Source organism: Gobio gobio (genome assembly GCF_949357685.1).
Source record: "Gobio gobio genome assembly, chromosome: 18".
NCBI classification, from domain to species: domain Eukaryota; kingdom Metazoa; phylum Chordata; class Actinopteri; order Cypriniformes; family Gobionidae; genus Gobio; species Gobio gobio.
Genome location: NC_137111.1, coordinates 32,676,497 through 32,690,808, shown reverse-complemented (window position 1 = coordinate 32,690,808; position 14,312 = coordinate 32,676,497). Strand labels below are relative to the sequence as shown.

The 14,312-nt window shown below is 37.5% G+C and overlaps 2 protein-coding genes across 2 annotated transcripts in view; one reads left to right on the top strand and one right to left on the bottom strand.

Annotated features, from left to right (window-relative positions):
* The window catches only part of glud1a (glutamate dehydrogenase 1a), a 17,541-nt gene extending 13,863 nt beyond the window's left edge, over positions 1–3,678 (bottom strand). Inside the window, exons 1-3 of the mRNA XM_079842994.1 lie at positions 3,092–3,678; positions 665–745; positions 511–566 (exon numbers count right to left, since the gene is read on the bottom strand). Of these exons, the coding sequence (XP_079699120.1) occupies positions 511–566; positions 665–745; positions 3,092–3,494 (540 nt within the window). The 5' untranslated portion in view covers positions 3,495–3,678. The remainder of the gene's footprint in view (positions 1–510; positions 567–664; positions 746–3,091) is intronic.
* On the top strand, positions 2,847–14,312 carry shld2 (shieldin complex subunit 2). Its single transcript, XM_079842993.1, has 9 exons — positions 2,847–2,997; positions 7,792–9,060; positions 10,560–10,667; positions 10,833–11,027; positions 12,574–12,720; positions 12,851–13,057; positions 13,150–13,387; positions 13,590–13,705; positions 13,831–14,312. Exons 2-9 carry the CDS (start codon positions 7,887–7,889, stop codon positions 14,004–14,006), a joined length of 2,361 nt encoding a protein of 786 aa, XP_079699119.1. The 5' UTR covers positions 2,847–2,997; positions 7,792–7,886; the 3' UTR covers positions 14,007–14,312.

Genomic DNA, 14,312 nt, shown 5'->3' with positions numbered 1-14,312 from the left:
ATCTCACTAAGTTCTTAAGTGATCTTACTATAGAAAAATGTTGTCTACTTGCAATAAAAGGTGGGACAGTCCAATAAAATATGTTTAATGGAATGATCAAATCTTGTTTCAAAAGAGATTAAAAGTCCGTTGGGGATTTAAGGATGTAGCTATACATTTAGAAAGTAATGCTAGTTGTAGACTGGGAGTCTGTCATCTGAATACTAAACTAAATACGGCATGTTTAATTCACCAATGATAAAATACAAACAAACAAAGGAATGTACAGAACAGGCTTTAAACCCAGTAGGATTTCTCTCTGTGAGTCAAGAAATCTTCAATAAATATAATGGACAAATACAATTTTGCACTGTAAATTATGTTCTAGCTCATGAAAGACACTGTAACAAAAATAAAATATAAATATAGCCATTAATTTTCAGGAATATTTCAAATTAGAAAGTGTAATTAATTGAACACTCTCACCATATTCTGAAATAATAATTACGCAGGGAATATGAAAAGACTCACAGAGTAATTCTTTGGGTTAATTTTCACTCCAGCTTTAGCTCCTCCAAAAGGCACATCTGTTGAGAGCACAGTCCATGTGGATGATTACATGTTCATACTAACAACGACAACAACCAAACAAATATACACAAACAAGTTAAAGAACATAACTTACCTACAACTGCGCATTTATATGTCATTAGTGAGGCGAGGGCTTTCACCTCATCGACAGACACTTCTGTACTATAACGGATACCTGGAGAAACAGAAGCAGTGTGAGTCCTCATCAGACTAGAGGTCTATGAAAATAATGTCTGTATATCAAGGATCAAAATAAATCACAAGAATTATTGCCCATTTTAACATGTTTTATGATTCCAAGACAGGAGATTTTCTATTGATTAAAGCTAAAGGAAACAGACTACAACCCTTTAATAATGTGTTATATAATTCAAGACTTTTTAGGATTAGTGGACCTTGCCTGTAAGTTAAAATAGCATTAATGATCTGGGCAATATCCTGTTTTAGTAGGAGGCCTGGAAAATTCAAACTGCCATGTGCAGCAAAAAAAAGAAAAAAAGGTCTACAGCTCTGAGAGGGAAATTTTGTGAAGCAGGACAGTCAGTAAACCAACCAACCACTTTGATGACTCACTCTCTCCACTAAACTATGAGGGAAGAAAATCTAGGCAGGGCCCAAACTGGGTGTGGATGAAGCCAAAGTGACTACCCCAAACATCTCTGTTTGCAATCATCCTCAAAAGTGCTGCTTGGACGACACTAGAAAGTTTCTTCATTTCATGGATGATGAGCTAATAATTCATTGCAAATTACTATTAACATCAAATAAAGTTATCAGTGCAGATTTAAAAACAACTCTGGTCTCTTTCCAGAGTTTATTGGTGACTGAGTAAGGAAACTTTATTTTTTTATCAAAAAGGCAGCTGCATTGGCACTTATGTATGCATACTGTGGCACACTTTTGCGTTACATATTCAGGGGGTCCAAGGTCTGCATTCTCTAACCTATTATAACCATGTTTTTCTTAATCTTCTTTCTTATTAAAAGTATAAGATTGCTGATCATCTTATTCTTTACCTGCATAAAAGCCAATATAGTAGAAAACAGTATAGGATAAATTAACAAAACAAAAAGACCAATTTTGACCTCTTCCCCCATGTTAACTGGTTATGAAGCTTTTACACATTACCTTGATCAGAGACATCCTGACACACAGTTCCAAAAACATATGATGTTTTATCTGGTTAACCGATTGCCATACTGACTAAAGCACTAATTTACAAACTCAACACAGTGAACTTTATACGATCTATTCCAAAACTTTGTTGATCAATTCAGCCTAACTCATATGCAATTTAGGCAACTTAAAATGGTGATTAAAGGAAATGGGATACAAGTTATTTTATTTGTTCATTCTACTGTTTAAGATATCTCAGTTTTAAAAAAGGGGATAATAGTTTAAAAATGCTGATAGGATGAAGCTTCCATTCAAGGAAACTGCTGAGAGATTGAACTTCTCTGGGGTCTTCCACCTCCCTTCCTTAATAAAGCATTGCACAGTCAGTCCTGACCAAGCAAAATGTAATGGTCACAAGCTTTATAGAAACAGCTACATAAACACATTCCACAGATAATGAATACGAGTTCACGACTTCCAAAAAGCACACAAATATCTCTGCAAAGATAAAACTGTAATTCATATGATATATAAAAGAACAAAGATAAAGACGCAAAACTATCCTATAAAATAAACACAGGAACAGGACAGGCAGCATTCCTGCTGCAATACTTTACAAATGACGACCTAAAATGGTGAAGAAATGCCGGACCTATTTCGTTATACATTAGTTTAAAAGATTTTCCAATTACATTCTCCTACATATTATCAAATATAAAATGCAATGCGTACAAAGGCATTTATAGACACTGTTAATCCTGCTGGAAAACCCCATTTTAAGCTGAATTTTAACATGGTAGTTGCCTGGATTCTAGCTGGTCTAAATTGGTCAATAGCTGGTCCAAGCGAACATACTTAAGCTTAAGACGGTCAAACTATGATTTGGAACATGGTATTTTGTTTCTGTCTCTTCTATTATGGGCCATTTTCTGCAACAAACCAGCTAGTGACCATCTTTTAGGCCACATTTTGAAAACCTTAGACCATTTAACAAGCTTGAACCAGAAAGAAGGAAGATAATCTAAAAAAAACAGTTTATTGGATAAAGCACATTATCTGTTTATTACACTACACATTCTACAAAGATTGGTGTTTGAAAGTTTAAGAGCCAGAAACGCTTGCACGCGAATAGCCGCAGAGTGTCGCTGCTGCGCAAACGCAATGCAGGAAGTTTTCCCATGTTCATGGCACGCAACAAGGCCTATCATTTATCACTCGCTGTCAAAATACAAAAACGAAGCGTGTAAATAAATATGTTGCAGACACCAGACCTACGTCATCATAATGCAAAACTTCAGAAACGGTGTACAGGTAAGTGCTATGCTAGCTAGCTTGCATGTTTACTCGCGAGAATTAACTTCCTATTATCCCCGGTGTAATAATTAATTAGTAAATTCAAACTTACCTCCTTTACACGGAGTCCTGTGCTGGCTGTGTTGAGCTCTGTAGCCCTCGATCATCTCCCACTCCCCGTTGTCTCTTTTGATGGGGAATGACACGGACAGGACATGGTTGCAGGGCTTAATGATCTTGAGGATCCCTCGGACTCGGTGCCTCTTCTGCTCGGGCGTTTCTCTCGTCTTGAGATCGTGCACGAGTTTGTCCTCCACGATTGAAGCTCCGCGGTCGAAAAAACCCTCGACCATCCTAAAGAAGTTAGGATCATCGTCTTTCTCTGCTACGGCTTCGCTGTAACGGCGGACCCGCATGAGAGCCGCGGAAGCGGGCAGAGCGGAATCGACGCATCCCGAGGCCAACGAGCTGCTGGCGGCTGCGCGTGTGACGAGCTCCCCCAGATACCTATACATGACTTTAACTAACACACTAACTAACAATATCTATAAAGGGGGGGGAAACCTAAGATATACAGTGTTAAAGAATGATCGGGGTGAATAAACGGACACCACAGCACCTCCTTTTTCTGCTACACTAAATAAAGTGTCAGCTTGAAACTGTTTGCGAGTTGTTTTAAACGGCAGACAGGCGTGCCGTGGGTCTCCACCTCAAGCTGGGAGGCGGTCACAGAGCAGGAACCATAAGCAAATAAGGGTGTTTGCAACCTAGGGAAAAAGCATTACAAAAATGTGTAAAGTATTAAAGTTTCTGCTGTCCACAACGTTCAGGCAACACATTTGGACAGCAGCAACTTTAATAATCAATAATAACAGTAATCTCATTAAAAAAAAACTTTATTGTCCACAAGAGGAAAATAGTATTTGGCTTCACAACACACCTCAAGGACACCACCAACGCAACATAATACATTAAAGATATAAAACTATTAAAACAATGAAATTCCCATGTGTAGGCTACATATACAATGTATGCATACATCCACCCCTACTCATATTCATGTCTTTTTGTGGTGGAAAATGTTCTTTAAGAACATTAGGTAGTGTACTTTAGTATGTATGCTAATATTTAATTCAGTGATATTATATATATATATATATATATATATATATATATATATATATATATATATATATATATATATATATATATATATATATATATATACAGCTCTGGAAAAAAATAAGAGACCACTTAAAGGGTAAGTTAACCCAAAAATGAAAATAATGTAATTTATTACTCACCCTCATGCCGTTCCACACCCGTAAGACCTCCGTTCATCTTCGTAACAAAAAATTAAGATATTTTTGTTGAAATCCGAAGGCTCAGTGAGGCCTCCATAGGGAACAATGATTCAGTGGTTCAGAGCGCCCAAGTCACTTGATTTCAGCAGTTTGGCGGTTTGACACGCGATCCGAATCATGATTCGACTCGCTGATTCGATACACTCTGAGGCTTCATGAAGCAGTGTTTTGAAATCGGTTATCACTATATAACGCGTTATTTAGTTTTTTTTTTTTGGCGCACCAAAAATATTATTGTCGCTTTATAATATTAATATTGAACCACTGTACTCACATGGACTGATTTAAATATGTTTTTAGTACATTAATGGATCTTGAGAGTGTAAATTGCTTTGCTCCCTATGGAGGCCTCACTGAGCCTTCTGATTTCAACAAAAAAATGTCTTACGGGTGTGGAACAGCATGAGGGTGAGTAATAAATTACATTATTTAAATTTTTGGGTGAACTAACGCTTTAACATTGAGAAATGTCTTAATTTTTTCCAGAGCTGGAGGCCTATATATAATATTACTGAATTATATATTCATTACCTGCATTACCATCTGATGCCACTGTACTTTGGTATATTTTCATTCATTCCAACATTACAAATATGGAATACAAGTAGTGATTCATCTAAAGGAGCACAATAACAATATAACAATACAAAGTTTCAAACATTATCTAGAATAGTACAGACTAGGATCGGGAGGTATTTAAGAGGGCAAAGGTTATTCTGTTTTCGCACATCCAAACTGGCTTTTTCTTGTGCAGCCGAGGTCATGAGAGGTCAACTGAAGCCCTGCTGACAGTGATTAGTTGGTGTCAGGGTTATTGGTCTTTTCCAGCCCATAATGGAGTAGCTTCATATTTCGTATTTGCTTTCTTTCTGAAACCTAGTATTAGCATTTGTTCAGTATAGTTTGGTCATTAGATGCAATATTTTGTGTTGGAATGGTACATGCATAGAAGGATAATCAAGGGCAATGACCCTGTGTTCTGTGCTCTCTCTCTCTCTCTCTCTCTCTCTCTCTCTCTCGCCCTCCCTCCCTCCCTCTCACTCTCTCTCTCTCTCTCTCTCTCTCTCTCTCTCTCTCTCTCTCTCTCTCTCTCTCTCTCTCTCTCTCTCTCTCTCCCTCTCTCTCTCTCTGCACACAAACAGGTAAGACCCAAATATGGTACTAAAAGAGCATTATTTGTAAATTGATAAAACCAGATGTAGCCTACTTCTTTACTTCACCTGGGGTGACATGGGGAGTTTTGTCATGTCTTTGTGTCAACTGTAATTTGTTTCTGCCTGAAATGCATCCTGTTCTGGAGATCAGCTCTTGCAGGGCCTCTTTGATAAAGATTTTGTACTTGTTTTTTGGCAATCTCCCAGGATATTATGACTCATATTTGCAATGTGTGCATGCTCCATTGCCTCAGACTCAGTGGATCATTGGAGGTAGTTTTTTATGGTATTTCTATTTTTTATGTTTAAAAATGATTACTATTTTATTTTTACAAGATGCCATGAACTCTGTTTAAATGACAAAAAAAACATTACTCTGTCACATGTTGATTTTGCATTTTTTAAAAACTTAAAGTGTACATAACACACACAGTTTCTGCCAGTCTCATGTTATTTTTGAGTACCTATAGAGTAGTATTGCATCCATAAAACTAACGTTGTTAGTTTTATCATATTTATAAAAGACAGATACTGTACACTGTACCATTTCTTTCCGAAAACAGCCGAGCTTGTGCAGGTGTGCAGTGGGTGGAGTACACATACACACACACATACACATACACACACACACACACACACACACACACACACACACACACACACACACACACACACACACACACACACACACACACACACACACACACACACACACACACACAAACAAAATACATCATGGCATTATCCCTGGATAACTTTCAATTCACTATACCAGTGGTTCTCAAAGTGTGGTACAAGTACCACTAGTGGAACTCTATTTACAATGTTAAAGTGGTTGACAATAAATATTCGTATTAGGAATAAACTGCCTCGTTTTTGAACTGTGCAGAGATGTAGTTGAATAGCTACTGTATTTTAATGTTGGTCATTATAGTGGTACTTGGAGAGCCAAATATTTTCTGAGGTGGTACTTGGTATCGAAAGTTTGAGAACCACTGCACTATACGTTTGTGTTGTTTACATTATATGCACTTACGCGCTGATTGCCAACTTATTAGAATCCTGAAGGAGTGTATTTTGGAAATACTCCATCCGTTTTTTAAATTTATTTAGCATGTTTAGCATGAGAACCCAACTCTTTGACAGTGTAAATAAGTCAGAATGCATGAAATAGCATTAGGACCCCCCAACGCCCCCCTTAAACTTAATGACTCTAAAAATGTCATGTGGTGTAATCAAGTAAAAAGTAGTAACCTTTTTTCCATACACCTTGAATACATGTGTGAATCAGCATGAAATTATGTCTGTTCTCAGTCCTCTTTATTCTTGTCTATGCCACCCCTCCATACCCCAGCTTAGGCTACAAATTCTGCCTGCAATAAATCTCACTGTAGTTTGAAAGAACCATGTACGGCTCTGTTATTGGCTCACATGGCGCCTACACCCATCATCTGGTTGGTGAAGTTCTGGAGAGTCACTCATTAAACGGCTGTTTTAAGTGAAAACAACTGATCTGAGGAATGCATACTTGCACAGACACATTAAAATACTCTCAGTTATTCCCACCAGATGTGGAGGTTTTACAGTGTATTCCTTCTTCCTACCTTGCTTGGAATCCTCCACTGACTTTTAGACCACAATCATTTACAGTAATTTAGCTATTTTTCAACTGCGTGTATATATATATATATATATGGTTTGTTGATATATTTAAAGGCACGTTCAGTACAATTTTTGGTATCTTTATACTTTTATAATTTATTCATATTTTTGTTTTCAGTTTTTATTTAAATTTTAGGCTTTACATTTGTTTTAGTAATTTTGTTATGTGCTTTTGTAATTTTTCATTGTTATTTTGAACACCAGGTAGTATATATCAATAATTAGCAAGTAATTCTGAGGAGCAAGTTGGTCCAAATAAAGCAAGCATTTTGCAAATCCCGGGTTGAACTCTGTGATTTGAGAAGCAGTCATCAGTAAAATTACATTTGAGGGCTGGTCAAGTTGTTCGCGTTCGGATGACGTATATAAATGTTAAAATGTCTTTTCTAGTGATGTAGAACTGTCATGAAGTGGGATTCGAAATACAAACGACGAGTCAATTCTTTCTTTTGGGAGACAATAACTTTATTTATCGTGCACTTTCGACTTTACAATTTTGCAGAATGTTCACATTCACAAACACACTGCATGAAAGGGAATATTCCAAAAACCATAATAGGGGCACTTTAATATTTATTTGGGCTTTTGTCTATAGGTTTTAACTTACAGTATGTATTTCTATTTTCTTGCAGGTGGCCACTTTAATCTACCTGTAAATATGATAGAAGACCTGGAAAAATAAATCGTATGACTGGGCCAATATCAGTTCAACTTCAGGACGTGCAATATGGCAAACAAACCAAAGATTCATGTATTTTGGGGTGCCCCATGTCCCCAAGACCTTGCTTTAGAGGCACAGGATAGTGGAGACCAGCACTGGAAGACAGTGGACCTCACTTGGAGTCAAGGCAGGTTGATTCCCAAGGACACTGTCAGAGAAGTTCAGACAGACGATGAGTGTGGTGCAGTAATTAGTGGTAGACTGAAGTCTGCTGGTACCTCTGAGAGAATACCTGAGGGTACAGAGGACAAAACGGAAACATCCCAGGATGACAGTACTCCATCGGGCTGCGAGTGCTCTCAATCAAAGGTAGAGTCTGTTGAAGAAGAGGAGTTGTGTCCTGTATTGGTGACAGAATACCTAGATAGTTGTTTCTCCTGCAAGCAGACTAGTTTAATTGGACAGAGCAGAGACGTAAGGCCTACATCGCCTGTTTCCACAGAGACTGAGTATCTGAGTACATGGACAAAGTCCCAAGCCTTGCTTCTTCGAAGTAGAGTGGCCCGGTGTCCAACTTCTGGATTTCTTGAAGATTTTCTTCTTGGTTCTCCACATACCCCGCCTAAACAAATGGCTTCAGCCTCCTTAAGTTCTCCAGAACTGTACAGTCCAGTGGTCAGCCCTGAAGAGAGGGGCTTGGGAGGAACCTTGCAAAGCTCAGGAGAGTGGCATAATGACAGTCTAAGCCAAAGACAACAGGAGAGAGGGGTGATTCTGGAAATCACATCTGACGGCATCCTCTGCTCTCAGGGCAATGCTATTGCTGAAAAACCTGTGGATCATGAGGAAGCTGGGCTTAATGTTGACTCACCGACTACAACTGCACAGACTTCACCTACTCCCACTACTTCTAAAAAGAGGAAGTTGTCTCAGACTGTAAGTAAAACTAAAGAAACAACAGAGCAGAGGTTAAAATCTGCTGCCCCCGTCTGTGGTCCAACAACACTGCTGGCCAGGTGTAAGACCCATGGTGTAAGATACGCCATCTTGGTTGCTGTGGTGCACCCATGCTACTTAAAAGAGGTCAAAGTGAAAACTGGAGTTTCGGCTGGTACCAGTGTACCTCTAGCAACGCTGATTGTCACCGACCAATCGGACATGGAGATGAAGGTGGTTCTATGGCGGACAGCTGCTTTCTGGGCTCTGACAGTATATCCAGGAGATATTCTGCTAATTACAGGTGAAACCATTGAGACTTCCTCTAGAAACAAACACTTTTGTTGCGTCTGGCAAATATCAGTCTTAAAAGTGCCAAATATCCAGAAAAGTCAGGAATTTATGTTAAATTACATTACGTTGCTGATGTTAATTGTGCATTCTCTAACTAAAATAAGAATCTACAAGTATAATTCTAAATTCATGTTTATTGGCCAAGTTACGAAAGGACTTATAGTCATATTCTTGTAATACAACAATACACTTAATATAATTGCACATACACTACAGTTCAAAAGAAATTAATACTTTTATTAGGCAAAAATACATTCAATTGCTTAAAGGTTGCAGTAAAGACATTTTCTAATATTACAAAAAAAGTATATTTAAAAAATTTCCTTTTGAACTTAATCAAAAAGAAATCCTGAAAAAAATGTAGCACAATTTTTAATAATAATAATAAAAAAAAATTTTTAATAACAATTGATAATAATAAGAAATGTTTTTTGAGCACCAAATCAGCATATTATAATGATTTCTGAAGGATCATGCGACACTGAAGACTGGAGTAATGGCAGTGTTGGGAAGGTTCCTTTATAAATATAATAGGCTACAGATTACAAGTTACCCTATTTAAAATGTAATAAGTAGTGGAACTTTTCAATTACTTTATTACAGTAATGTAACGGATTACATTTGATTTACTTTTGGATTACTTTTTTCCAGCACTGAAACACATTTTTATCACTCGCCATGGTGGCAACTCTCAGACAGGTTGTATAGCCTAAAGCTTTCAGCGACAATATTGATGTAATTGGCAGACGTGGTGCGCTGCAAATTCAAACAAGAGCCAATCAAAAGCATCAGAATAGCATTGCTTTGCTAAACGGTCTTTAAATGGCTGGAGACATGCTTTGTGTATTATTCAACATATCCTAGCTTTTTACAGAAAACAGATGAAACCCCCTTTGTAATCATTATTATTTTCTTAAGTAACAGTAATTTAATTAAATATTTTTTCTCAGTAACTGTAACTGATTACAGTTACATTTATTTTATTTTGTAATTGAATTGCGTAATCTAATTACATGTAACCTGTTACTCCCCAACACTGAGTAATGGCTGCTGAAAATTCAGCTTTGATATCACAGGAATATTTCACAATACAGTTTTTTTTATTATCAATTATCAAATAAATGCAGCCTTGTTGAGCAAAAGAGACCTCTTTTTAAAAAAGTACATACAATATACTCTGGAATCCAGAATTTAGATTTTAAGGCTTTGTCATCCAGTATGTTACTTCATAAATGAAAATACAGAAGTAGCCTAGTGTTCACTGTATTTATAGGAAGCATTTGAAGGAATCTTTGTCAAGAGAATAGGCGTGAACAAAGGAAATGATCTACTAAGGCTAAGCACCAAAACAAGAATATCAGGACAAACCTCTGGGATCATGTCAGCCCAACAGTCAATTCAGTCTATTGTGAAATGCCCACAGTTGTCTTTCTGCATTTTCTTTGGCAGATGTGAAAGTGCACATAGACAAGTGGAAGACTGAGACTGTCCTGCAGTCCTCCTTCACCAGTAAGCTGCTGAATCTGGGACAGGTCACGGGGGAACGTATTCCACCTGGTAATAGAAACGTAATTGCTACTGAGGCTTAAGTATTTTGACAGGTTGAATTTAAAGGTATAGAAGTCATATTGAAATGTATATTTACATGGTCACAAATCTTACCTTATTATGTAATTGCCTGTAATGATTGTCCCCTCCCTTTGTAATGCTGATCTTGTCTAGCCCCACAGAATTTGAACTCTCATACATTGAGAATGCTGTGTACTCATCTGTGTGAGAAGCGCCCCCTGCTGGTATCTCTACCTCCTCACAAACTCCAGGATTTGCACTCCATCCCCTTCATCCGCCTTGGAGCATTACGTCCTGACACATTGGTTCATGCTCTGCTTAGAGTTAAACACAGGAAGTTAATTACAGGTATGGAACTGAATTGCAGTCCAGTGTTTCAGATGATATAGCAGTGTGATACGATAAACATGTAGCGCCATATTTAATTACCCAGGTGAATGGTCTGAAAATATCAGACTGCTGGATGAAACGATTGACCAATCAGAATAAAGTATTCCATAGAAATTAAATAATGTGTTATTATATGTGCTTTGCACAACATTAATTTCACATACTTTAAGGTGCAATAGGTGATTCACTAGAGAATTGTTTTTTGTGTAATGCTGGTTGAAAGTCTCCTCATATCCTGATAGCAATCACTATGTTAAGCGGTCTAAATGTATTTTTATAAATATATGTCATCTGTGGAAGGCGTAGGACCATAAAATGTCTGAATGAAATTATAGCACGTGTTCCCTGTCAGTTAACGTGTGTTTGCATACCTCTGCACATCCTGTTCACGCAGACATCATATGTCATCAGCGCGATAGCGTACACTGTGCAGACAGAGCAAGAATGGCAAACAGTTGTTTATGTTCATTATTGTAGTACTGTTACTCACTGTACTGTAAAGGCCAAAGTATACTTCACTTATTCCGCTTATGCGAGGGTCAGTATACAGTGCTTGTGATGTGAATTTCGTCATCAGAAGAGTATGCGAGTACTGAACGTGCACCGCCAGATTTCTGTAACCGTGCATTCTTTATACGCATTTCATTTTTTTGCAGTTTTTACATGGGTTGTAACCACTGATCTATATAGTGAACTATATACTGTAGATCAGTGGTTGTAACTCGTGGGGAGAGATTGCTTAAAATTATGCATGCGTCGAATGTACGTTCGACTGTATGCATACAATTGCGTATGAAGAATACTTTCGGCTTTAAGTTTTCTCACCAGTGAATGACACATGATGTAATCCAATAACGTTGTCTCTGGTCGTATCACTTCAGGTCTGTGCGCGTTCATGTGTTTTGAAGGAGGTGTGGCTTTGGACAGCGATTTGCAGGGAGGGTGGTGGGATCGTATGCTTTCAATGCTAGCAGGCTAAAGTTAGCATTTCCCAGATCACCTATTGCACCTTTAACAGTCAAATTTCAAAGGCAACTAGAAAAGATATTTGTGATATAAAAAAATGTTTTATGTCAAAAAGATATCGCTGTAAAATGATTACCATTATTGTTGTTGTTAAAATTACTATTATTATTTTTTTATTATTATTATAGTCTTTTTGTTATATATTAATATTTCTTATTTTTATTTAGTAATAATAAAATGAGTCATATTGATATATAATCACAAAATTTTGGGCCAAGCACGGCAAACTGGAACTTTTTAATTAAAAAAATCACATTTTAAATCGCAATATTTATTCGAATTGCAGTTCAAGTTCCCCCCCAAATCGTGCAGGCCTACATTACAGTCCAGTGACCAATCAGAATTGAGTATTCCAGAGAGACGTTTAATACATTTAATAATTGATTTATATGTGCCTTGTACTTCACATTCACTTCACATACTAAACAATCAAATCTTTAGGATCTCTGTGACAGAATGCTGTTTTGCTTGATTTTAGGCTGGCGTGATGAGGTGGAGGGGATATCCAGAGCAGGAGGTGTACTGAAAGCCGTTTTGACTGTGGAGCAAGGAGATGGCCACCAAGGGTCTGTCGTACTTTGGGGAGCTGCACTCTCTTGGCTGCAGCGTTTGGACCGGAACAAAGGTGTTTATAATTCAATGGTTCATATATTCTTGGACAACAGGGGCCTTCGAGTCGAAAAGTTTGAGAACCACTGTAACAAAGCTGAAATATGTTTTTTTATTATTATTATTATTGCTAATGCCCCTCACAGATGCTGTGTGGGAGTTCAGGATGCTGCTAGTGAGACAGGATATGACCTCAGGTTTGCTAGAGCTGCATTCTACTCCATGGGGCACCTGTCAGCCTCTCTTTCCTGATGACAGTCGATGTAAGGAGTTTTACAACACTGTCCGCTCACAGAGGACCACTAGCAGCTTTGAGATTGATCTCAACACACTCCTGTCCCAGAAATACTCTGGTAGGTTTTTTTGCTGATAGTAACAATGCATTTTTAATTAGTATAATTCATCATGGTTACATTTAAGTCTCCCTTGTTTATGTACTCATTAGGCGATGTAGAGCTGAAAGTTCAAATCACAGCATTCCAGTTCCAGAGCAGTCCATCCCAGGAGGCCTCGCTGTTAATAGATGGCAACACGCATATCGAGAAGATCCTGGACGTAGTCTCTGGTGACATCACTTTTGCTGGATGCGGACAGTGCTCTGCAGAACTCGAGACGGATGAGAACGGCATATATAGACCCTGCTACCCTTGTCTACCACACACAGGAGTGCGTCGCTACTATAGGTCTGTTCTTACAGACCTATATTATACACACACTCGTACTGTGTGTATATATATATATTAAAAGAATTTAGATTTAGAAATTAAATTATACAGTATAAATAAATATTTATTGCTAAAGCAGCAAAAGCAAAATGAAACTGATGTTAACCAGTTATCTAGACCTATTCTTTATCTTCTAAACCATCATGACTTGTCTTTCTAGGCCAGTAGTTTTAACTGTGAGAGCTGGAGATGATCAAATATGTGTGCAAGTCCCTCCTGCTGTAGTGCAGAAGATCCTTCTGAACACTCCTCCAGATAAGCTACATAAGACCATAGGTGAGGAACTTCCCCTTTTCCCTCTCCACCAGTGTTTCTCTTTATTCATTCTCTTGATGTTTTGTTTCATTATTGTTAATTAAAAAGTCATTGGATTCTTTTTTCTTTTCTTTTTTTGTCCCAAGCCCCAGCATCAGAGATGAGGTTCATCCAGGTAGTAGCTAACAGGATTAGTTCTATGTTGACACCCATGAAGAATAAATTTCTCTTGACTGTACGAAGCCATTTCCACTGTGATGAGAACAGCATTCCCATCATCCAGAACTTTTTATTATTAGACTTCAGCTCACCAGAGGCATGACAAATATTCATGTAACTTTCACATGATGCTATGTGTTGTTGTTGAAGATGATGATTAAATTATTAAATGATCTTAATGTCCTGTATCATGTCTAATTTTCAAAACAAGTAATTTTGCATATTTTTCAGCTAAAAAAGCCCACCCATATTTTTTAAGGACAGTCAAGTTTTAGCCCTTGTACCAATTTAACCTTTGGTTAACAAAATATTAAAACCTGATCAAAATATTTAAAAAAGTATGATCTTCAGACTAAAAATTGTGTGTTGTGATTTCTTCATTTGAAATAAAAACTGTATTTCAGTGTAC